Source organism: Sphaeramia orbicularis, chromosome 19, assembly GCF_902148855.1.
Source record: "Sphaeramia orbicularis chromosome 19, fSphaOr1.1, whole genome shotgun sequence".
NCBI lineage: Eukaryota > Metazoa > Chordata > Actinopteri > Kurtiformes > Apogonidae > Sphaeramia > Sphaeramia orbicularis.
In genome coordinates, this window is record NC_043975.1 from 34,995,404 (window position 1) to 35,019,240 (window position 23,837).

Sequence of the window (23,837 nt, forward strand, 5' to 3'; positions counted from 1 at the left end):
CACAGGTCTTTTAACTTTTTAACGCAGTGTTGTTTTTGGTGTTCTACAGTTTTTATGAATTAAAAACTATCTCGTACTTGAAATTCCATTAAATTAAAACAAGTGAAATATATACAAGTTAGGTACCAGCACTCAAATTTGTTTGCACATGAGATTGTTTTTAACCCATAAAGACCCAGTGCTACTTTTGTAGCAGTTCCTAAATAAATTTTTCTCGCTATTTAACCTTTCTTAAGTGATTTATCACCATTTATTATCCTCTGTTTTGCTTTTTTTTTTTCCAATAAAAAGCAGGTGTTTTCCCATATTTAATTTACCGATCATTTAGATGTTATAACAGCTCAGATAAAAGTTAACTGTCATAATATCAGAAACAGAAAAAATGAAGAAAATGTGACTTTTTCAACAAAATTTATCTGTAGCGGGTGTATGTTGGGCTTTTGACAGTTGTGACAACACTTGGATCCGTGAGCAGGTGTCGACGGCCAAATGCTCTGCTGACTGCTGGACAGACTGAGCCAACAGTGACCCGTCAGTTTACTCTGCATCAAGACTCTCTTTGTTAACATCTTCAGTTTGTGCTCCAAAATACTCTCCCCCATCGAAGTAATTTGGAACAGGTAACTATTTCCACAATGTCAGCTGTCAAACTACCTCTCACATGACAGTGGGCTCATTGGACGCAGTCTCTCGGAGCACCTGTCAGCTGTCAGTCAATCCACAGAGATGACTCCAACACACGCTTTTGTAAGCTATTGTCTGTCATCCTACAAGATGACACAGCATTTTTAGTTGAAAGGTAGCTTTTCAAAAGGGGTTCTCCACTGAAAGAAAATCAAGTACTCAATAGGATTTTCTGAATAAAAACAGAATTGAACCTAAAATACAGAGGTGCAAAATGAGATTTCTGATATTCTTTATGTGAATAATTTCATGTTACATTTGACACATTGACAATGATCTGTTTCTCTGTCTGTTTGTAAAGGTATGTATTTGTACATTTTATACTGATGATTTGTTGAAGAATGCAGTACTGGGTTGAAGTTTTAACCTAAAATCAAATGAATATACACAATGACAGATTAAGTAGCACAGGCTACTACAAAAACAAATGTAGAATCTGTGTCTAAACTTAAAATAATTATATATTTTTTTCTTTAAAAAAAAAACAACAAAAAACTGTAGATTTGCAAAACTGTCTTCAATCTTTATATGAACAAGGAAAAAGGCCATTTCCTGAACAGGCCTTTCTTTCTTCCACTTTGCAATCAGTAGCTGTGTCAAACATTCCATTGAAGCAGCCAAACAATGACAGAAAAATAGTTCCTGTACGTAAATGATACTTCCATACACAAAAATGCAGAAGTATCAAAACTATTTTCTGACCATTCAAATTCAGATTCATTTGACTTCATTATAAATTCGTATCTCCTGGTGTGAGGTATGTTGACCAGTAGATGGCAGTAACAGTTAAAGGACAAGTCAAAGCAACGTTACTTAACATCCATAAAGTCTTTTGCATGAAGCTCTCCCCCACCCAAGGTGTATTGTTTTTGGTTTGGTTTGTGAGTTTTTTCTTTGTTTGTTTTTCTTTGTTTGTTTCTTTGATTTTTAACACTCTAGCAGCAAAACTATTGGTTGAATTCTTATCAAATTGGGCTTATAAGTTGCCATTGACCCAGAATAGATCTGATTATATTTTGGGAACAGTAGGTCAAAGTTAAAATTTTTCATGAATTTTTAAAATCTTTTTTTTTCCCATTTACTTAAAATGGGCGAAATTTCAAATGTCTGCCCCAGCAAAACTATAGGTTGAATTCCTACCAAATTGACTTTATAGATTGGCAGTGACCCAGAATAGATGTGGTTACATTTTGGGAGAAGTAGGTCAAAGTTCAAATTGTTTATGATTTGTATTTATTTATTTAATCAATTTACTTATAATGGGCGAAATTTCAGATGTCTGTAGCAGCAAAACTATTGGTTAAATTCATACCAAATTGGGTTTATAGATTGACAGTGGCCCAGAATAGATGTGGTTACATTTTGGGAAAAGTAGGTCAAAGTTTTTATCAATTTTTAAAATCTTTTTTCTTCCCCCGTTTACTCAGATTCAGATTCAGAAAACTTTATTTATCCCATACGGGCAATTCATTTGCAGCTTACCACAGACATCAGCCCACATCCAAAGTGCAGTGTGACAAACATAAATAAGTCAGTGTACAAATACAAGATCAGTGGAAGCAACTACGAATAAATGCATTTTAATAGTCAATAATAAATAATCAATAAATACTAATGCAGCCTAAAAGACCGTGTTGGTTCTGCTAACATTTTAAAAAAAATCTCATAATAAAAAATGACTAAAATGGCTGCTGTCAGAGTTTAAAAGTGTGATAGCTGAAGGAATAAAAGGTTTTGAATACCTGTTGGTTCTCCTCTGAGGTATGTGGTAACACCAGCCTGAAGGCATCAAAACAAACTTCTTACGCAACACGTGGTGAGGATCCCTGATGATGGACTCTGCTTTCCTCACCACCTGAAGCTCCCAGAGGGAAGACCAGTCTCTCAGTCTGACTCCGATGATCTTGGAGCATATTTTTACGATGGTGTTCAGACTGTTCCTATCTTTTATAGAAAATGTTAGAAGGCTTTCAATGACTGAACAATAGAAGTTCCTTAAAATCTTCTCTCTGACATTAAAAGAGTTCAGTCTCCTCATCAGATGGATTCTCTGTTGGCCCCTTATACTACATGTAATGGGCGAAATTTCAAATATCTATAAAAATATCAATTTTGTTTCAATTTACTTCAAACTTGGCACATATATAGAGGCAATTAATATGCACACATAGACATGATGACATCAGCTGGATCGATGCCAAAATAAGCTACAATACATGCAAGGGGCGGGGTTTGTTGTGCCAAGCACCACTTGTTTAATTGGTGCTTCCACACAAAGGATAGCTGTTTCACACTTGTGTTTCTTTTTATATCAAATACCAGTGGAAGTGGAGATTAGGTTAATTTCAATTTAGAATATTTTATGTATTGTAATTGTTTTGACAGGGACAGTACATACAGACATTATTACATTTAAAAGTATGCAACTGATGCCATAGTAGCTAATTTTACAGACCATGTTCCTGGTTAAGCTTTTAAGAAATAACAGTATAACAACAAAACCTAACAGTTTGATAGAACAGACTTAAAATCAACAAAGACAAATCATTTGACAAAATACATAATATTGACACAGATCAGAAAACTGCCAAACAATAGTGCAGGTTAAGAAAACAAACACAAATATCAACTGAACATCAAGATGGTAAACAGTTTAGATCTGTACTAGGATATGATTCACTGTTCACAGATTTGTCTTTCCAGAGGAAATTGGACAGTTAATGCAGGCAGGATAAAAATGTAAGTTAATAGTATGATGTTGCATCTGAAACCAGACGGCGATGAAAGCATGGGAGTAATTATGTAGGATTATTTTAGGGTAACTTAGATGAAAAAAACTGTTGGTCAGCACTCTGTGGAAACTCTGTGGTTGGTGTTTATGGACGTCAGCCAATGACGCTGGCCTCAGTTTAATGTGCAACAGCAGGTCAAAACACTAGAGGTCTCTATACTACAGCCTGACTGCTGTGACTCAAACCTCCATCAAAACACTCAGAGGAAGATGCTGCAACTCTTCAAAAAGTAAAACTGTGACACTATAATGTCAGAGACAGAGAATGATCTTCAAGAAGCAGATTTGTCTGTATGTGATGTGACTGAGTATTACAGAGATGGAGCTGAAATTGCAGTTCCCCAGTGAATACAGATCATGGCTGAGTTTATAGAATTCCAAATACGTCTCTCTTTTATTAAATATCCCCTCTGCATTCCCCTTTTTCCTCTTTATCCATTCCCCTTTTCAACCTCCTTCCTCTAACTCTCTTTCCTTCTTTGCTTCTTCCGTTTCATGCTCCCAGGAGATCTTCTAAGTGGAGCAGTTTGGACTAAAACTGTGTCATTCAGTGACCTGATTCATTTTCCTGCCGTTTTTCATCACGCGGGTGATTCCCTCTATTGCACAATCACTACTGCTTGGCATTTAGCAGCTGGAGTCTGAAGTATGGTATATTTTAATTCAGATTATTAGCTGAGGCTGACAGCTTCTTGATTCCAGAAATCCCCCAGACCAACTTGTAGTCTTAATTCACCAAATATTTGTTCAGCTAAGCACATTGTAAGGCTATGATTCTGCACGATGACAGCATGATTAATGAAAAAATCCCAATTCAATGCTGTTATCCCTTTATTGTATCCCTGAAATGTTCTCTTTCCTGTTTCATCATAACAACAGCTTTCTTAATTAATTTAATTTTAATTTGTTGACTATCTCTTTTTGTTTGATTTCTTACAGGATGATGGATGACAGTAGTGTCTGAAAATAAGACTCTAAAATGCTGGACAGTGCTTATTTGGATTTCTGGGATCACATACAGGCCTTCATCACTGTGTTTTCCACCAGTCTGTGACAACTAGAAGTTATAAGGTAATTTCTGCAATATGAATATTTTTCTGGCCCCAGCGAGGACAGATGTAAATGAGAAGTCAGAGTAGTCAGATCAGTACTTCAGAGAGCAGTTAGATTCAGCAAGCTACAAAGAAACTCTATACTAAAAATGCTAATATTATGAGGAAGAAAAGAGAAATCATTTTAAAGACTCAATAATACAGGTATTAATGTACTGATGTTGTACTTATGTCAATGTAAAAACTGGTATTGCAGTGAAAATAATACATGACAACCTTTTTGGCGCTGCAGACATCTAGAAGTCGAGACAATACAGCTGGGCTGAAATGTGTCTTGGTCTTAGGAAAACTAATATTTAAAAGAGATTTTGTTGTAGCAGAATTGTACAGTAAACAGTGATTTAATCCTGGTTTAAAGATAATCCTGAATCTTGGAAGAGTTTACCACGAATATAGTGAAATTCCCACACTTTGCATACAAATACCACATGTGCATACGAGAGCCTGAATGATACTAGATTTTTGGGGTTGATGGTGATTTCAAAACATATAAAATATATGGGAACATATTTTTACACTAATCCCTCAAATGTGTTTATGACAAAGATATCGTACAAAATGACATCAGTAAACAATAAACTACCACGATTAAGAAAATAAGCATTTTTTCTGCATTGTATGCTGGGTAGAAACATATTAGCTTTTAACGGGGCTATTAAAACGATATATCTGTGACAGCCCCATAGGTCAATTTGGCTCCAGCAGATACTGTTAAATGCATGCTTTATAACGTGATGTGCATGTGCTGTGTATAGGCTGTGTATAATTAAGACATACTAAATTCAGACCCCTGAGGCATGCATTTACAGCTCCCTCCAACCCTCCTTTTCACTGAAAGAAACACAACAATCCTCGTGCAGACACCGACAAATAAACACCTGCCTTATGGCTCTCGAGGTCATTAAGCTGGTGAGCGAAGAGTGCAGACCGGCGGTTTAATTAATGTGCATTTCTGTCTCCCTTGAAAGGCCTTGTTATTTTCTCCCTGCTCCCCTCACACAGAGGCTAGCTAGACCAGTCAGTGTTTTGTCTGATGCTCTCAGGCCTTGTTAAAGAGGAGCAGCCTGCCTGAGTCCATCCTGCCGTCTGCATCCATCCACTGGCGCTGAATAGAACATGAAGGGTTTAGTCGGGCTCAAGAGAGACTATTCATTCGGGGACGCTTGAGGCAGCAGAGACAGTATTTCACCGGAGGCTTGTCTCACTCTGTCAGTCATCTGTATAATGTCACTTGGTGGTACTATAATGGCATCGATGATAGGTGCATGACTCTGTGGGTTCACTGGGAGCTTAGAATGCATTTTGTATGCATTTGGGACTATTGATTAGTTGCCTTTACAGAGCTATTTTATTCCTTTAACAGGTTGTGTAGAGGTCTTAAAAACTCAAGTCATGCTTTTTGTCATAGACTATTTAGAAGATAGAAAGCCTTACCCCTTAAATAATATTTCCAAGTTAATTTTACTCTACATTGAACCTTTCCTAAATGATTCATCACAATTTCCTATAATATTATCCTCTGCATTTAGCATTTTTCAGTCTAAGTCAGGTATGTTTCTATATATAATTCACTGATCATATAAATTTTTCCTGAAAGCTCAGTTAGACTCAATTCAAAGGTCATTATATGAAAATAGACAAAAATATACCATTAACTGACTGTCAAAACAAGCATCTACGACTACTGTGATTTATCAAACTTCATGGGTTTTACTGGTGAATCAATGTTGTAGAAGATGTGGTGTTTCCATGTTCACTACAGAGCCCCTCACATCCAAATGGGTCATATCTGATGATGCTGAAAAGATGAGAAACTGCATTTTACTTGAATTATTTACATGTATTGATAGGATTAGTGGATCAAAACCCATTAAACATTTTAGGTCAGTAGCAGCTGTTTTTTGAGGGTTAAACCTACCACTAAACCTAATTCTATCTTGTTACTTTACCTTGCTTTTTTTTTTTTTGCACTGCGCAATAATTTTTTCACGTCACTTTGCAGATCAATGGTATTTTCAGAGAGGGAAAAGTGTGGTTAAATCTGTTTGTTTTTTTTTTTCTCATCTAAAATTACTCTCAAAAAGAAGAATCATAACTTAACTTTCAAAGGTATAGTTTCAAATACACTGGAGAGCTCAGAGCACTGTGTGTGTTTTTCTTCCATTATATGGTTTTCTGTCTAGTTTCTTACTGCACTGATTTTTTTTTAAGTTTGTGGTACTTGTCTGTCATTGTTTGATAGCAGTCCTTTGAGGTTACCACGGCAACAGTTCAATCCAGTTTCATTTTAGCTGTTCTTTCACTCTTTCTCGCTTATTGTGGTTTGCAGATCCTCCGGCACTGACCTTATAATTAGATTCGTCTTATTCATGCTCACAGCTACAGAGTATTGGAGACAATTTAATTCCTAACATTGATTAGTAGTTGAACATAGAAAGCTGTGGAGTGACTTCAGTTCTTCCACACAGAGAAGGGAATCCTGTCTTTTCCATAGACTTGGATAGTCATTATTAAGGTTTTGTTAAACAAGAGTGTGTCAGATGGGCATAATGGAAGGGGACAAAAGGGAAGTCTGGGAGTTCTGCCATGTTCAAGGTGGCCTCGGCCCAATCCATTAGGACAATTACAGCCGTTGTCCGTGGCTTCATATAGTCAGCAGGCCCCAGTCGGAGCCAATAATGCACAAGACACATTGCTGTAATGAGAGGGTCCAGATATTTTTTTTTAAATTGTCCCCACACTAAGGAAGATTTATAAGCCCTCCTGCTTGTACAAAATTGAAAGTCCAAACATCTGGTACACTCATGGTACTTAACCAAGCCAAGGCAATTTGTCTCCAAGCCAGACTTAAACATTGAAGCTCGGAGTTCAATCTCAGAGGGAACACTGTAGGCTGATGCTCCAACCATGATCCCTAAGCTAAAGTCATGACCAGGCCACAACCCTGGAAATGTATTCTGCTGCAATCATCTGCGGGCATTTACAGCTGTTCCACTTATTTTATGAATTGAGATTTACGCTTCCTGGTTTCAGCCAACCCCCCTAGACCCCCCTTATTGCTATTGTCCTGAGGAGGAGGGGTCACTGCGGATGTGCGCTTTAAAAAAAAGTACCACAATATATGTGTGTGCACGGGGAAGGGGGGGTCTCTGAAATCAAATCACGCAAAACCACAGCCTGCCGCCCATATTAGCAGTAACAAGAGGCTTTTTATCATTTGTATGTTCTGACCCTGGTGCTCTGCTCCCTGTATGCCACACTTTTTATTATGCATCAGATTAACATAAAAAGACCCTTTGTTCTGGAATTACTTGTAATGAACTATTGTGTTTGGGAGGATTGTGGCCTTGTGTTATTTTTATTCCATTTATTTTTTTGTACATTGGAGTCTGAGTCAGTTGAATGTTCGTACATGTGTGTTGGGGGCAGGATCGCGCTTGATGGTGCAGCAGTGCATAGAATGAGCTAATGTACCTCTAATTAGGATGGGAATGGTGAAGGTTTGCAGAACAGTATGGAGTTTTCGGTTGAGGCAGTCAGTTGTGTTGAAATAATTAGTGGTATTATTCTGTCTGCACAACAGATGTTACCATTTAAATCTATTCTGTCTTGTGTAAACCTAAAATTATAGGAAGGATTTTACCATATGCCTTCATATTAGTTGCTTTTGTCTTGTTTACAGTGAGAATCTGTGTGTGTGTCAGTAACAGACTAGACAAGTGCGGGGGGGGGGGGGCTGTGCTAGTAGTAAGCGCAAAGCCGCAGTGGAGCCCATCCCCTGCTCCCTCCCTGAGACACCTTACTTGTAGTGAGGAGAGGAGCCGCAGCCGCTTGGCCACTCCTCCCCCTTTTCCAATTGGAAGCGAGAGGCCACCTCCCTCCCCTGCCTCATTGGTATGCAGGCAGTGCAGTGTGCCTGTGAGGAGAGGGGAGAGTGAGAGAGGTAGCAGTCAGTGCAATGGGATAGGGGAGAGCGAGGAGGAGGAGGAGGAGAGTGAATGAGAGCTGCTGGATCTGCCTGCCTGCGTGCCTGCCTGTCGTCTGCTGAAGCTGGGTTTACCGCCGCGCCACGCTGCACTGGCACAAGAGCAGAGTCACGGCCTGTTTGCACTCACTCAGCACCGACCCCAGACCCGGACCACACTCCAGCATCACCACCAACAAGGAAAAACAGGAACCGAGGCTTTCTCTCTCCATCACTAAGGGGAGGGACAGCAGCTACGAAAAGGGGGCCTGACGCTACAATTTAGGCACCAGCTGCTACCTCAACCGAATCCCCCTCCACCCTATCCCATCTTTACCAACACCACCACCACCACCACCACTCCTCTCTTGCTCCTCCCTATGCCCTTGTCCTCGGCGGCTCCTCTCACCTCCCTGGCCAGTATATGGATAGAAGCTCCCTGTTTCAGCTCATACAAGAGCAGGTAAGCATGCAAGCGAGTGAGCGAGCAAGCAGGCAGGCAAGCAAGCAAGCAGCGGCAGACGTTTCTATGGTTACAGGCTCCTGGCCACCTCACCGTCTATCCAGGGATTGAGATGTGGAGGCTGGGGTGAAAGCCGATGTTAGGACTGATAGCAGGGGGCTGTTTGCACTGGAGGAATAAGAGCGTTAGACAAGAAGACGGACACGAGCATCATGGAGCCATGTGGGCCCCGAGAATGTGAGGTCAGATCATGAGCCATAGTAGTAAAGGGGGGGGGGGGTCATGTCATGGTTTATGGAAGAGAAGGAATAATGTGTGTGTGTGTGTGTGTATATGTATATATATATATATATATATATATATATATATATATATATATATATATATATATATATATATATATATATATGAATGAATGTGCTGGTATATTTTCCTTTAGAAGAACATGTTTAAAAAAAAATGTTATGTATATGCATAATCATGGGTGTTTGTATTAATGGATGTAAATGTACCCATAGATGCTATTTCTCCTACAAATTTACTATTGATGTATCTGTTTTTGTGACCTGTTTTGTTATCTTCAGCTCACAGATATTTACCAGCTTTTCAATTCCAAGGGTCAAGCATTAGGTCATTTTTGTACACTTCAGATACAGTGGAAGCAAGCGTTTTTTGGCTTTAGTGTTTCTGTTTTTCCCCCTGTTTTTGAAGACGACTGCCTAGAACAAAAACAGTGCTGGTGGACATATTTAGTCCAGCAAAAATATTCCACTTGACATCTGGTTTTCTGGAGTCTTCCAGCCAAACTGCTGTTTATAGTGTCCAATCAGATTTCTGTTTGAATTTAGCGTTGGTCTACCGTCTCCAAATTTAACAAACCAAAATGGATTCGAACACAGATTGAAGCCACAAAGGATGTGTTTATTTGGCTCAAGCTCAAGCAGAGTGTCTACTTGCATTTCAGCTTTGTTTCATGTCTGGATTTACCTCTTTGCTGTCTAATGTGTCTCTTGTTTTTGATGATGAACTGGTCTTTTGGGGTTTGAACTGATTGACAGATAGATTGGGCAATCATTCTGTCCAGGAGGGAGATATTGATTATCTCCTGCAGGGTTTACGGGTCACGAGTGGCCCATCAGCAACACATTGATCAACTGACTTAAGAGCCTAGGGGAGACATGTGGTGTCTGTGCACTGTTGCATTTTTATGAATGTGTGTGTTTATATAACAAGTGAAGGATGCCCGTGTGGGCTGAGTGAATTCCAGTGTGGAGAGAAGATGCTCAATGGTCACACTGGTGAGTCATTTACTGAATAAGCACTCCAAGCTAAAACAACTAATAAATAGCACCTTCATAGCATATTTCCCTTTCTAGACACATTTAAATGTGGTTTTAAAGCGGCTGACTCATGTATGTCAATATCCGTTTTTTGACATAGCAGGTCTTTAGGCTGGAGATGAGGATGGCATTTCCACACTGTAAATGGCTGGTCGTTTTATTGATTGTGGGGTTTACTCTGCTTGTGCCAGTATGTTCATATAGACAGTTTGTAAGGCCACAATCAAGCAGACTGCAGTCCTATTAAGCTCAAGTCTAGACCAAATCATTCAATGCCGGCTGACAGCATGCTTTTTCCACCTTTGGGACTCCATGCGGTGGCCTTTGATTTCAAAAAGGTCTCTCTAATTAAACTAAAATGAAGGAAAAGAAAGAAGTGAAATCTGCCAACAACATTTGGACTGTGAACAGGAAACCTTTTTTTCAACAGTCTGCCTCCTGCCTAAATGTCTAAACACCGGGCACTTCTTTCTCATGTTTGCCCAGGAAAATGCTTTGCAGCAGATGCTTCGTTTTTCGGCTGTGTACTGCTTCAGATTTAGATGCTACATGCACAAAAGGACAATAACCATAGCGTCCCACCAGCCTTGAAGCAAACCGGCAAGAGTAACTGGAGGTCAAGGGCTTTGCTTAAGGGCATCTGTCCTGTTTTTTCTCATTCTCAGTATTAAATCTACAGCTTACACCCTTTTTTAAAAGCATAGCAATTAGCTATTAGGGTTTCTGGAGTTTTCCAAAATCAGCGTAGGGTGCTTCCCAAAAAAGACTGAGCATGCTTAATTTATTTGAGAACTGCAAGAAGAAAAGACATTGCAGCCTAGTCAGAAGAAAATACTGCAGGAGGAGGAGGAGGGAAAGAGAAAGCAACAGTGGCAACATGAGTGAGTTTATTAGTCTTTGTCTGCGGGAGGTTGCAATGCTGAGCTCAGGCTATTTCTGGCCTTTGCAGGCTCATGATCGGAGCATACACACACAGACACAGTTTGCCTGATACACTTGCCATTGTAGGTACTCTGATAAGAAGACTTGATGGTCCACAGCTCTCAGCCACTAAAGGACTCATATCATTGGTTGGTTAAATATCTTCCCGCATGCCATTCACTTCTTATCTGGCTTATTTATATCTCTTCCATAAGGACTTACTGTGACATATTTATGTCAAGCTCAAAGAATAAGACTCTCATCCTCTATCCCTTTTTATCATTCTCATGCTAATTTGCATTGAGCTGCATTTGTAAAAGGCTTTTTGGTTATATGTATTGTCTTTAAAAGCCAGGAAATACAGTTATGATGATTGTTTGCATCATGGAACCTTCCTTGTACAAAATTATTCATTTAAGGAGATAGTCTGGTTTCTGTACTGGGCCACAGTGGTAACATTTATTGTAATAATGGAAACAGCAGGGCCGAGCATGCATTGTGATAATTACAGAGTGAGTGGCCCAGTTGTGGGTGAACACCAGTGAGTCCTCAGGGCAGCAGAGACAATTCAAAGGGTTTTATCTGATGCCATGCAAATATGCTCTGCTCTGTAAATGCCACTGCCCTCTCAGATATACAGCCCTGTTGTGGTCTGACTGTTGTGTTCACAGAGACAAAAGTAGTCTGTAGTTTTGGCTTTATGCCACGAGGTTTGCACGGTGTCACTGGGACTGGGCTTGGTACCATACCAGTGGGGGAGCTGCATCCCATTTGTGGGAAGGCGAGAATAGAGCTGAACAATATGCACAGCCAAGAAAAAAAATCAGCTTGCAATCATTTTAACATGTTTTGTAATTGGAATATAAGTCACAGTTTTAGTGGAATTGATCATTCATTTTGGTATTTCAATCTAACAGAAACAAATGGAAATATATAAGGATGATGATATCATTTTTGTTGGATCTGTATTGAACAGACATGGTCACTTGCTGGAGAATAACATTTGTAGGCCAGGGCACCTGTTTGGATTCACACTGCTTCATTTGTAATGGTATTTTCTAACACAATTTAGGTTATCAAAGAATTAGATATTAGATATTAGAATTAGATATTGCACTTTCAATTGCATTCTGATTAATTGCTCAGTTTAGATCTTAAAATAACCTTTAAATTTATCTTTGGTAGTGTATATATACTGTAAATTCCATGTTTATTGTGAAAAATCTTGTTTGATGCTTGTAGTAAAGTGGTTGAGGGCACTGACCATAAACCTCAGTGTCCTCAGTTTGACTTCACATCCACGTAACCTTTTTGCCTGTCATTCCCTCACATGTCTGCTCTCGTTGCTGCTACAATTCATAAAATTGCCATTAAGCTGGAGGATCCTGATGACAGTTAAATTCTACTATCTATCAGTCACTGGATGGGAACCTTTACTCTCGTTACTGCCTGCCATATGTGACGTGGCCACATCATTAGGTACAACTTTGCGAGTGCTCTATACTTAGGTTCTTGTCATTGACTGTGTGACAATCTGTGACAGGACCGGCTGCGTTTCAGCCCACTGGAGGTCCTTTCTCAACCCCCTGTGGAGCGGACAGATAAGTCAGTCTTCAGCTGGGGTCTGTCACGATGGCTACGCTGAAGGTAATAGAGGTCCCAGGGGTTAACACTGAAATCATTCCCCTGCAGTCAGCATTCCCATCCTCTTCACCCCCCAGTCCTCTTCTTCATCAAACTCATGTATACATTTCCATCCAGGCTCCTGTCCATCTCCTCCCACTTGCTCCTGAGCCAGCAAATGTGGTTACTCTCCGTCTTAACACCCCCGTCTTCCATCTATAATCACAGACTTACACTGACTCCGTTTATATCTAAACTCTGCTTTTATCCTATTACCACCTCATTCCTATCACATTGGTCTCTTTCCATCCATCTGCATTCTATTTTTTCTTTACCCTCTCCCCCTGGCATCTGTATCCCTCTCTCCTTAATCATTCCTTTCCTTTCTCTCCCCATCTTCAATGCCTTTCCTTCGCCTCCTTTACGCCAATATGTCGGGAAAAAAAGGGGCGGGTAGGGGGGGGACACAAGAAAGAGATGACACACAGGCGATTGGTTACCATGGCAATGCATGCAGCTTGTCAAAGTGTCGCCCTCACCAGTGTTGGATCGTTTCAATAACTGCTTCCCCTCTCAGTGCTTTTTCCCTCCTTCTTTCAACCTACTCTTCTCTGCCTCTCTCTTTCTCTCTCTGCCTCCCTCTTTCATACACGTCACCATCCTGCCAAAGCAGAAAAAAAAAAAAAAAAAAGGGCCCCTTCTTGCCAACACTCATTCATCTCAGTGTACCTCATCTCACTAATTGATAACCCTAATTGGCTACAAGAACCAATTCTCCACCTCCTTGTATCCTCAGCAGACATTCTCCCCTGTGTAACATTCCTCCTGAATAAGGTCAGACTGTGCAGGGAATAGTATCTGAGATGTATGACAGCTCAGCGTCAACACTCGGTTTGCGTAAATGCGCACCACCATATACAGTGTGTCTCTGTGGCTGCGTATGTGCTGCTGCTCTATGTGTAGTGATGTGCTGACATATGGAGGCTGACAGTAATCAGACGTCCCCAGTGTGCCTCTCTGTTCCCCCTGTCAGCCCGGGCTGAGCCAGGAGCACATTAGAATCTGATCTATCTCCCCTCCGTGGCAAGTGGATGCAGAGCACTGGAGTGTGTCACAGCCCTCTTATAGAAAAGAGAAGAAGAGGACTCACTGGCAGACTGCTGGGTTAGGCAGACACAGAATAACAGACAGTGGCAAGGCATTTTTATTCGTTGTGCGTCTTTGGTTTCATTTCTGCTTTACTGGCTGCCTCTGTTCTTCCCGCCTCTCCTTTCATATCTTCCACTCTTTCCACTGTTCTTCTAATTCCATCATTTTTCATTTCTTTCATTCTAGCGAACACACGCCTCCCATTCTCCTTTTTCAACCTCTCGCGTCTTTGCTGTTTTTTTTGTCCCCCCCCCCCAAATACTCTCTGTTTTCTCATCCTGGTACCCCACACATCACAAACACCAGCCGTGCCTGCACCATTTTTTCTCAGTGGTCCTCAAGGGAAGAGAGGGGGCCATGTTTTAACAAACATCCATAGAACATACAGTTAAAGGGATTATCTATAAATAGATTTGGAAACATTTTTTCCCCGTCTTGTTTAGCCAATTTGTTCTATGTATTTTGAGATGTTGTATAAGGAAAAGCTGCCAGAAGGGAGAAAGTCTAGAGTTGTGTGGATTTTTCTCTGTGTATTAACACAATTGTACATCGTATAAAGAATAATATTAGTTTTTTTGCCCCTGAGAGTCATGTTACTGCATACAGAGCATCCTAACTAACAAAATGTCATCATTACATAAACCTTCACCAGGAAAACACTCATTCAGACTCAAGTATCATTAAAACTAACCCATTTGTTCCTACTTCTACTGTACTCTCCCTGGTGAATAAAATGTACAAGTGTGCAGGAGAGTAAAATACACAAATTAGATAGAATTAAAAGGATGCTTGTGTTCAACTTCATGGCTGTCAAAAGGCCAGGAAAGGCTTACAGTATAAACATGCTCAGAAGAAAATGCATAGTCTGTTTGTTCGTGCACATACACGCACAAACACAGACTCATACTAGTGGATTTCCTGATTGATCTTCTTTTCTCCTTAGTTGAGCAACTGAGCTTTAAGCTTTGAGCCCCCTGCAGTAGAGACTGACACGGAGCAGCATGGTTTAATACCGCTCTGTTCATGCAGCTGGTGAAACGCCTTTGTCTAACCATGTCAGAGTGGACCGGTTCCATACTAAGTCGGACTAGATGGGATTCTTCCTGCGGACTCATGACATGGGCAGCGATGATCCAGCACGACTGACTCCATACTGACGCAACGTCGGAAAGCTCACTCCTCCCTAGGGCAATGAGAGGCTGTTGATTTACCATCCGAAAACCTAATGAGCCTGTGTTAGCATTCAGGAAACAGTAAAATGAGAAGCAGTGAGGGCTCTTCCCATGTGGTCTCTTTGTACTGCTCCAGTTTGTCCTCAGGCGCATTTTCACAAACACAGTCAGATGCACTAAGGGTAGTTGGCATGAGAAATTAACGCTTCATTGGAGAGCAATTGAATTGCATTTAAGAGAAGGTAAGGGAAGAGAATCAAGTAATAAGTAGCAGAGCTGCCCCTCTAAAAAAACCACATTACATAAACCAAGCATAGATACACACCCTATACTTTACAAGCCAATTTTAACTGGGTACTATTTTAGACAACTGCACTCAGCCATTTTTATGACACTCTTCCACTTAAATCAATTACAAGGAGTAGCACTGGCATACAAGCATCAGCAGTAATAACCCATGGGGCTGTGGGTCTCTGTGAGTGAGTGGTGATTACAAAAACCACGCTTACTGCGAGGAGCAAATGTGACCAAGGACAGATTCAAACCGCCTAGTCAAATGAAGCATCCACTCAGAAAGACTGAAAAGGCAGCCTCATTTAAAGCTCAGGCATCTTCTCCAGAGAAACTGCAGGTCACTGCATATTAGAGTGACATAGCTGCCTGTCATCTCTTGCAGCTCCCAACAACAACAATCCTGCTGTTTTCTTTGGCAGCCCTGCTCCTTTAATGAGGTTGAATGGGGCTTTTCTTGAGTTGAGTCTAATTCTTTCAAAGGTATCATAATGGTAACATAGCTTAAGTAATACAGGTGTAACTGTCTGAGCCTATGCGTTCAGGGCTGCAGCTTTCTGTGTATACATATATGTCTATCGTGGCCCTTTGTACACTGCTCTACTGTCTACTGCATGTATCAGATCATGACACAACCTGATCTTCATCTCTCTAGTGTTCCTTGTAAGAAACAAAACAGGATACAGAACAGAAACATTATCATGTAGACTGTTGGATGGGTAGAAACTTCTTGATTCAAAGATGCGTCATGATATGGACACTACATTAAAACTGTGAAGCCACTTAAACACACTTCAGATGGATTTATTTTTTTATTTTTCTTATTGTTTTGTACGTAGGTGGGTCAAATAAACACTAGTATTGAATACTGTATAACTGTATATACAGTACAGTAATGCAATACCATGAGCTACATCAATAATCACTGAGCATTTGAGTCACTGACAGATCTGAATAGAACTATAAGGCCAGTGATGATTGTTATACCATCTATCTCCTTGTTCTTTTTAGCTGGACCCAGAGAACACCGGTTTCATCGCAGTGGAGAACTTCACCAGCTTGGTGGAGCACCATGAACTGCAGCTGGACCCGTCCAAGCTGGACATGCTGTTAGCCCTTGTCCAGAGCAATGAAGAGGGGCAGGTGTGTTACCAGGAGCTCATTGAGCTGGTAAGTGGACAACAGATGCGCACTGACAGATACTGATATTAATGTAGACGGCAATACAAAGAGCATTTAATCCCCTGCAGCACAAATGCAGCATCACACATACACACACTCCTCTTGGATTTCAGAAAGGTTACAGAATTGATTCAGACAGAGCCAGCAAACGTCGCAGTGGCGAAAATTGACTCGACCATTCAGGTCATTGTCCTGTAAAAGGGAGGTCAATCTTTCCTGTTAATGTGTCAGTAAATCTAGACACTTAACTTCACAAACCTTGCCTGGTATATACTAGAAAACCCTTATACAAAGCAGTAATACACTGGTGTATGACACAAATGCAAGCAGGTTTCATAGCTGAAAAAAAGCATGTTTTTGATAATGATGTGAGAATAGTCTATTTTTATATTATTTCTCATATTTCTGCCACAAGCTGCTTTGAATGTGGGGTCAGGCTCTTCCTACTCTGCCTCTTCTTTTTATTCATTCCCTGCCTCTTCACCTATCAGTGTTTACAATTGTGCTCCTATTAGAAATTCATGTAGAGCTTTATATGTGAAAGGCTGATTCTCTTTGAGCTCACAGTCCTCGCACCTGCCTTCGGCTCCTGGCACCATACGGGTGTAAGCAGCGTAATTAATTCAACGCAGTGTAATTCCTGGCATATTTTCTCTTTCTTGAGCTCCTTTCTCCTCATTTGCTTTTTCTTACAATATACTTCTCACATCTCTTTCCTTCCCATGGTTTGTAATGAAGTCCCCATGAGGCTGCTCAATTTGCAGCAGATCCTATTTCTTAGGTCTCTGACACTACATGGAAATGGCTGTTGAGCTGCTGCTCTCACTGTGTTCTTTACACCTCTCTTCCTTTGCTTTTCTCGAGGCTCCTTGAACCCTCAGATCTTCTTTCCTTCAATCTACATTTCTTGTGAGCATATGTTAGGTGAAAAAAAGCCCTGCCTTGGTGCAGACAGCAGCAGGGAAACACTTTTAAAATTGCCCATCAGCCAAATGCAAATTGCCTTCGATTAGCCCAGCATTGGTAGTAGCAGGCAGTAATCTGAGGTAATTTGAGAACGGCCAGCCTCACACAGATATCGACCCCCAGGTCTGATTTAAAGATTTGTGTGATACACACACGTGAATGCATACAATTTGCATACATACAAACCATTTGATGCATTGTATTATTAATGAATGCAGCCACCCACTTTCCCTCGGTCCGCCTCACTAACTACTACACACAAATGCCTCAAACACAGACAGACTCTCAGTCATACATATGAGCGCTGCCAGTACAGATTTGCTGACTAATTTTGATGACATGCGAATGTTGATGTGAACTTGGCCTCCTGCTGCGGAGCATGTGATGCGTGCGATCTGCAGGTTCCCGTTCTTTAGGATGACTTCCAGGTCCCTGCGGGAAAGTGCTGAATGTAACATGACATTTTCAACCAGGTCATCTGCAGCTTCCTTTGGACTTCTTCTGCATTTCTTTTCTCTCTGTTTCTTTCTCTTGTTTTTATAATTTAAGTATCACATTCAAGGCTTTATTGTCTGCCTTCACTCTCTCTTCCCGTCCTTCTTTCTTCCTTCAGTCACGTCTTTGAATTACTGACAGGTTTATAACTAGCTCTCACCACAGTTTGACAGATGACGGTCGTATTTTGATTCTGAAAGTTCACAGTGTCTATTATATTCTAGTCAGTGCCTAATGTCTGTTGTCTGTATTGATTTGTGATCTGGCCTCGACGGAAGATGAAACACCCCTGAACATTATTAAAATGGACATAGCAAGGTGCAGTGTGTGTCAGAGTGTGTGTATGTGTGTGCACTCATTGCATAGTTTTTCACTGTTTTCAGTCCACAAGCTGGTGTCATTTGACTCTCTCATGTCAGCATGTTCAACTTTTTTTCTGATTTGTTGTTCTACATTCCCTCAGTGAGTTTTGCAGCCTTGAATCCACATGGCTCCTCAACCTCAGTGGGTGTAAATGTGTTTGAATCGCAACATTAGGCAGCAGCTTCTCTGGTGTCTCTGTATGTGTGTGTGTAAGTGTGAGTTGGTACAAGACTGTCTCTGACATCGTACATGTTCAACCCATCTTTCATGCAGGGTGATCTTAGCCAGGGAACTCCATCAGTTCAGCCAGAGGGGTGAATAAGTAACGCTCGGCTAAAATCTCTCTTGGGGAACTGTGCACACACACACACTTGCGTGCATTCACACTTGTTCATACACTCACTCTTACATAGGTTTGAATCATGGAGCTAATCCACTGAGTACATGGACAGAACAATATCATGCAACGAGGCAACCACACATTTTACATGGTGTGACACATTTCCGCAAAATTACTCATAGATTTTCTGCCAATGCAGAAAGCTGTGAGACAGCTGAAGTGTCAAAGTTCACACATAGGAGGGCTTTGGGGACCAAGCATCTGTTTATGAAATGAAGGTTAAGCAGGGCCAATCAAGATTCTTACATGTGTAATTGCACATATCGATTTATTTACAGAGACTACTCTGATGCTATCACACACCGTCTGTGTAATTGAAGAAGTGTGTCATTGTTTTCCATTGGGTAGTAATTTGGCTAATGTTCGACAGAAATCCAAAATGGCTGCCATGGTTAATTACACAGGTAGAGGCTGTTTTATAAAGATTATGGGAAGGAGTCTCTTTGTTCAGGTCGGAGGATTTTGAGACAGTTGCTTTGGCTCATTTTTACCTTTATTCCCATATGTAGCACTTACATTTTCTGTTCCCTGAGGAGGTATAATTCATAAAATGCTTATGTAATGTGTATTGAAATTTTGTACTTTAAACCGAGCAAGTTTTTTTGACAAGTGTTATTGAAATAAAAGCTGGTGACACTTACTGAGAGTGCAGCCTGTCCTAGTTGAGAGACACTGCAGTTTTTGTGATATGTTGCGGAGCTGATACAGTACTTTGCAGTCATTTTAGTGACATGAAGTGCCAACAGTGCATCTGTCTCCAGGGACACCGATGCCACTGATCAGCAATGCATCCTACACTAAACCTCTGTCGATGCTTTCTCTTTCTGATGGGCTAAAAGTGATGCACTTCACTTAAGTGTCCTGGAGTGAAGTTTTTAGCGACACAATGATTAAACCATGAAGGAACGCTGCCGCCACAAACTGCTGAGGGAAAAAGAAGGGTGGACTCTCATTTTAAAAGGATTTGAGCAAGAAATAACCTGAGTATCTGGGTCAGGGTAGAATCAGCGGACGGAGGGCTGAGATCCACAGTGATTTAGACTCTGCTTTGAGACTGCATGAGTGTATATGTGTGAGTGGAGGGGATTTAGGTTCTCTGAATGACTCACACATTAAACGGTAAGTGGCTATAGTGACACTGTTAACCGAGTGGTGGTGAATCACAATGTGTGCTTTGTTTAATAGCACATTTTGTTAATATTCTCATAACAATAAATTATATATGTATGTGTCTGAGCAAAGGATGGTCACCTCTTACAGGTGCATAAATTCTCTGCAAAATCAGAAATTTACAGTTTTGTGTTTCTGCAGTTTAGGTGCTCAAATGGCCTTTAAACCACATTTTTAATAGTTATTACTAATTAGTATTGAGCTGTGAGTTATTGACCATGTGGTTTGCCTAATTAATCCATCAAGGACAATTGACTAAAGCTGAGAGCAGCATGTACAAAAGGATGCATGCAGCTACAAAAAGGAGGAGATGGACCCTTGCTGGTTCACACACTTCTGTCAGTTTGGCCATCCAGCTGTCCCTTACAGGGAATACCAGTACTATCTTTATCCCTATCCTCTTAGCTGCAGCATCAATTATTCCCATGTAGGCGTTGCTTTGTCAGGGAACTTCCACTGTTACCGAAATCCAAGTCAGAGGTTTTCCGCCTCCGAGGTTTTATGTGCTGTCATGTGGTTTTTTTCCAGTACGCCTTCCTTCATCACTCCTCTCAGTGTGTTATCTCGAGCTCTTGCTGCCTTATTGTCTGTTTTCCAGTCTCTTCCCTGTCGTCACTTCAAAAGGCTGCTAATGCTCACTTTAGAAGCAGCAAGTCCTGTGCGTCAGGGAGGGCGACGTAGAATGACAGCTATGCTTAGCCCCGTCTCCCGGGAACAAGTTTTCAGAGAGGCGGTATGAATGAGAGAGGATGCAATGTAAGGTGTAGAGGAGGCAGGTATTGTCGCTGAGCATAACAGAAAAGTTGAGTTTATTTAGACAAGAAAGCCAACAGAGAGAGAAAATCCATTTATGTTTACATCAGTTAACCTTTCTGTGTTCCATTTCATTCTTTACATAAACATGAGTCTTTTTTTCATTGTGAACGTAACAAAATGAGCGTGTCTCACTTTAACTGCCCATCGATGGCCTCCAGAATCTGAGAATCATGCTCACCCAGACTAGCATCTCATTTTCGCGTCTTAATTTCCCTCCTCTGCCGCCTAATGTCCCTCTCCTCCTCGTCTCCTTTCACTCCCAGCCTCAAGTATAGTATAATTGCATTTTCCAGGCCTGATTTCCATACTAAATATGCATCCTTCCATCTGCTGGAGAGCCAGCAGCCCAACTCTGCATCGTTCTGGTTATCACTGTGCAACAGGCCCTCACACCCTCACTGTACAACTACCAGTGTCATAATTACCCACAGTTACCACGTCCTGCTCTGCTAACTTCCAAAAGGGATTAACACTTTTTTTTCCTGAGTGATTTCTTGTAAAGAGAAAAGGCAGCTGGTCCGTTTGTGGACCAATCTGTTCATTACTTCTTCATTATTTGCTCATTTATTTACAGTCTTTGTCCTGCAGTATGTTTAGCTCATTAGCTTTTAAAGCTATTGACCCACACTTTCTTTCACTGCGCCCCCCACTGTGGCCATATATAATGAGCCTACAAGCAGCAGGACCTGGGTAATGAATAACGAATGGTGTACTTTAATGGTGGGTTACACTTCCTACAGGCACTCTGGCCTGAGGTATTGTGACTCTTACCAGGAAGCTGCTCTTATAATTATGAGACGCCCATACGTAACTGCCACTCTGCCATTCTAGATTACAATTCTGAACAGTCGCAGCTGCTGCCCACATGCCCCCATTCTGTTTCTGTACTACTTTTCCTGGAAACTCATTTTCATAAAATGCCACATTATATCATGTCACATAGTTTGATTTCCAGTTGATTGCTAGCTCAGCCACTTGTCAACCTCAAAAGAGTGATATTGTTTTAGCTCCATTGGAGTCTTCAGACATCTGGTGTTGCCTTTCAGTACGAGCCGTTAAGTAAATCTTACCTGTGAGGTGTTCATGCTCCCCGTCTGAGAGGAAATGCAGATATTGACTCTGAAGAATCCCTGATGTGGGTGGCTGGTCAAACAGTATATTCACTGGTAGCATTGGTGTGTTGATATCCTGACAGTTCTTTGCCTTGGCTGTCAAAATAGTGGCATTAGGATGGTTTTCATCCTAAGCCTCTATTAAAGAACTTATCAAGAGTTGGTCCCGCTGGCCTGGAGGCTGCTGCAGAGCTCCTGCTCACTAAGCAAACCTGGAGTTTGTGATAACATGCACACACACACATACACATACACACACATAGTCACATACTTACACTCTCTCTTTCCATGGCATAGCTACTCACAACAAAGATTCTTTTTCAAGGGCAAAATCACTTCAGCAGCCTATTTTTTAAGATCTCTAAGCTGCAATCAACCCTAGCGGCAGTCACACTCACACAGTCAAAATAAAAAAAAAAAAATAAAAAAAAACTTGTACATTATTTAAGTTTCATATCAGTCATGAATATTCAGTCCTCTCCTTGTTGTGGCAAAAAGTGAGTTGTTTATACATGTAGCACTGCTTTGATATTAATAATTTAATCGGTGCTGAAATATATACAGGGGATTTAGCTTCTAACGTGGTTTGAAGTTGCAGATTTTTTTAACACTAAGTACAGTTTTAACCAACTCAGGATAAACTTCACACTAGTTACAGATTAATTCAACAATGAGTAAGTACTTAACCCAAATGACATCTTGATACACAGAATTCCAGTCAAACTGTATACTGACATAGTATTCGTCTTTCACTTGTCAGTTTCACAGATGCAAATGAAGACTTTTTTAATCATCTTAAAATAAAGTTGGGAAAAAAAACTAAAGGCACACTTGAAGAATGTTTTTAGCAAAGATGAATGAGAGTTAAGAAATATTGCAGAAGGGGCTCGTTAACTCAGTGGTGTTAAAGAAAAACAGTCATTTTTAACTAAAATGGGAAATCTGAAAGCTCACCTTTCACAGGTGCCTTTGAGTAATGTCTGAACAATAGAGAAAATCCTCCAAGATGATAAGAATGTCAGCACCCTCTCCCCTGACTATTTGATGATCAAAGTAGAAGTTACATAAACCGTCATGGCATCCCTTGTGAAATCTGTGCCTTATGAATGTTGGCTCATCCCTATCTAGGATGATTAGTCACACTGATGAGTTTCCCATAGATTATATGAAAAGACGCTATCCTGCTTAACTGATGTTTGATCCACTTAGTGTGGAAAAAGTTAGGGATATAATTGCCAAGATGAGAAATTCAGCAGCAGACGATGATGAGATGTGTTCATCTTGGTAAGGTCTCTCCTCCAGCTGTTCACAGAAAATGACTCATGGGGAGGTTATTACAAAAAAAGCTATCAAATCAGAAAAAAAAATAACCACAGAAAATGCAAATGTGCGTTTTCATTCCTTTTCCCATTCTATATAGTCTCATTAAAATGTACACAGGTGAACTAATATGCTGCATTTTTACAAATACATATGTGTTGTTACACTTTCTTTAGATGAGCAGCAAGCGCTCCAGCAGTTTCCGACGAGCCATCGCCAATGGCCGCCGCACGCTGCAGAGGGAGATCCTGCTGGACGAGACGGGGCTGGGCCTGTACAAACGATTTGTTCGTTATGTGGCCTATGAGATCCTGCCCTGTGAGACAGACAGACGCTGGTACTTCCACCAAAACCGCCTGTGTCCCCCGCCTGTCTTCATCGCTGTCGTCACCATCGTACAGGTAGAGTCATGACTATGTAACACTAACCCACAGCACTGACTTCAAACTGTTCTGTTGGCTCAGACGTTCTCCTCAGATCCACTGAAAAGACTTTTTGCCTCT

At 40.8% G+C, this 23,837-nt stretch overlaps 1 protein-coding gene across 3 annotated transcripts in view; it reads left to right on the plus strand.

Annotated features, from left to right (window-relative positions):
- Positions 1-8,531: 8,531 nt before the first annotated feature.
- rhbdl1 (rhomboid, veinlet-like 1 (Drosophila)) overlaps positions 8,532-23,837 on the plus strand; it is a 46,486-nt gene continuing 31,180 nt past the window's right edge. Inside the window, exons 1-3 of one of the 3 annotated variants that reach the window (XM_030121855.1) lie at positions 8,532-9,014; positions 16,522-16,680; positions 23,511-23,735. In XM_030121855.1, the coding sequence (XP_029977715.1) occupies positions 8,976-9,014; positions 16,522-16,680; positions 23,511-23,735 (423 nt within the window). In that variant the 5' untranslated portion in view covers positions 8,532-8,975. The other 2 variants (XM_030121856.1, XM_030121857.1) reach the window with 2 other exon arrangements.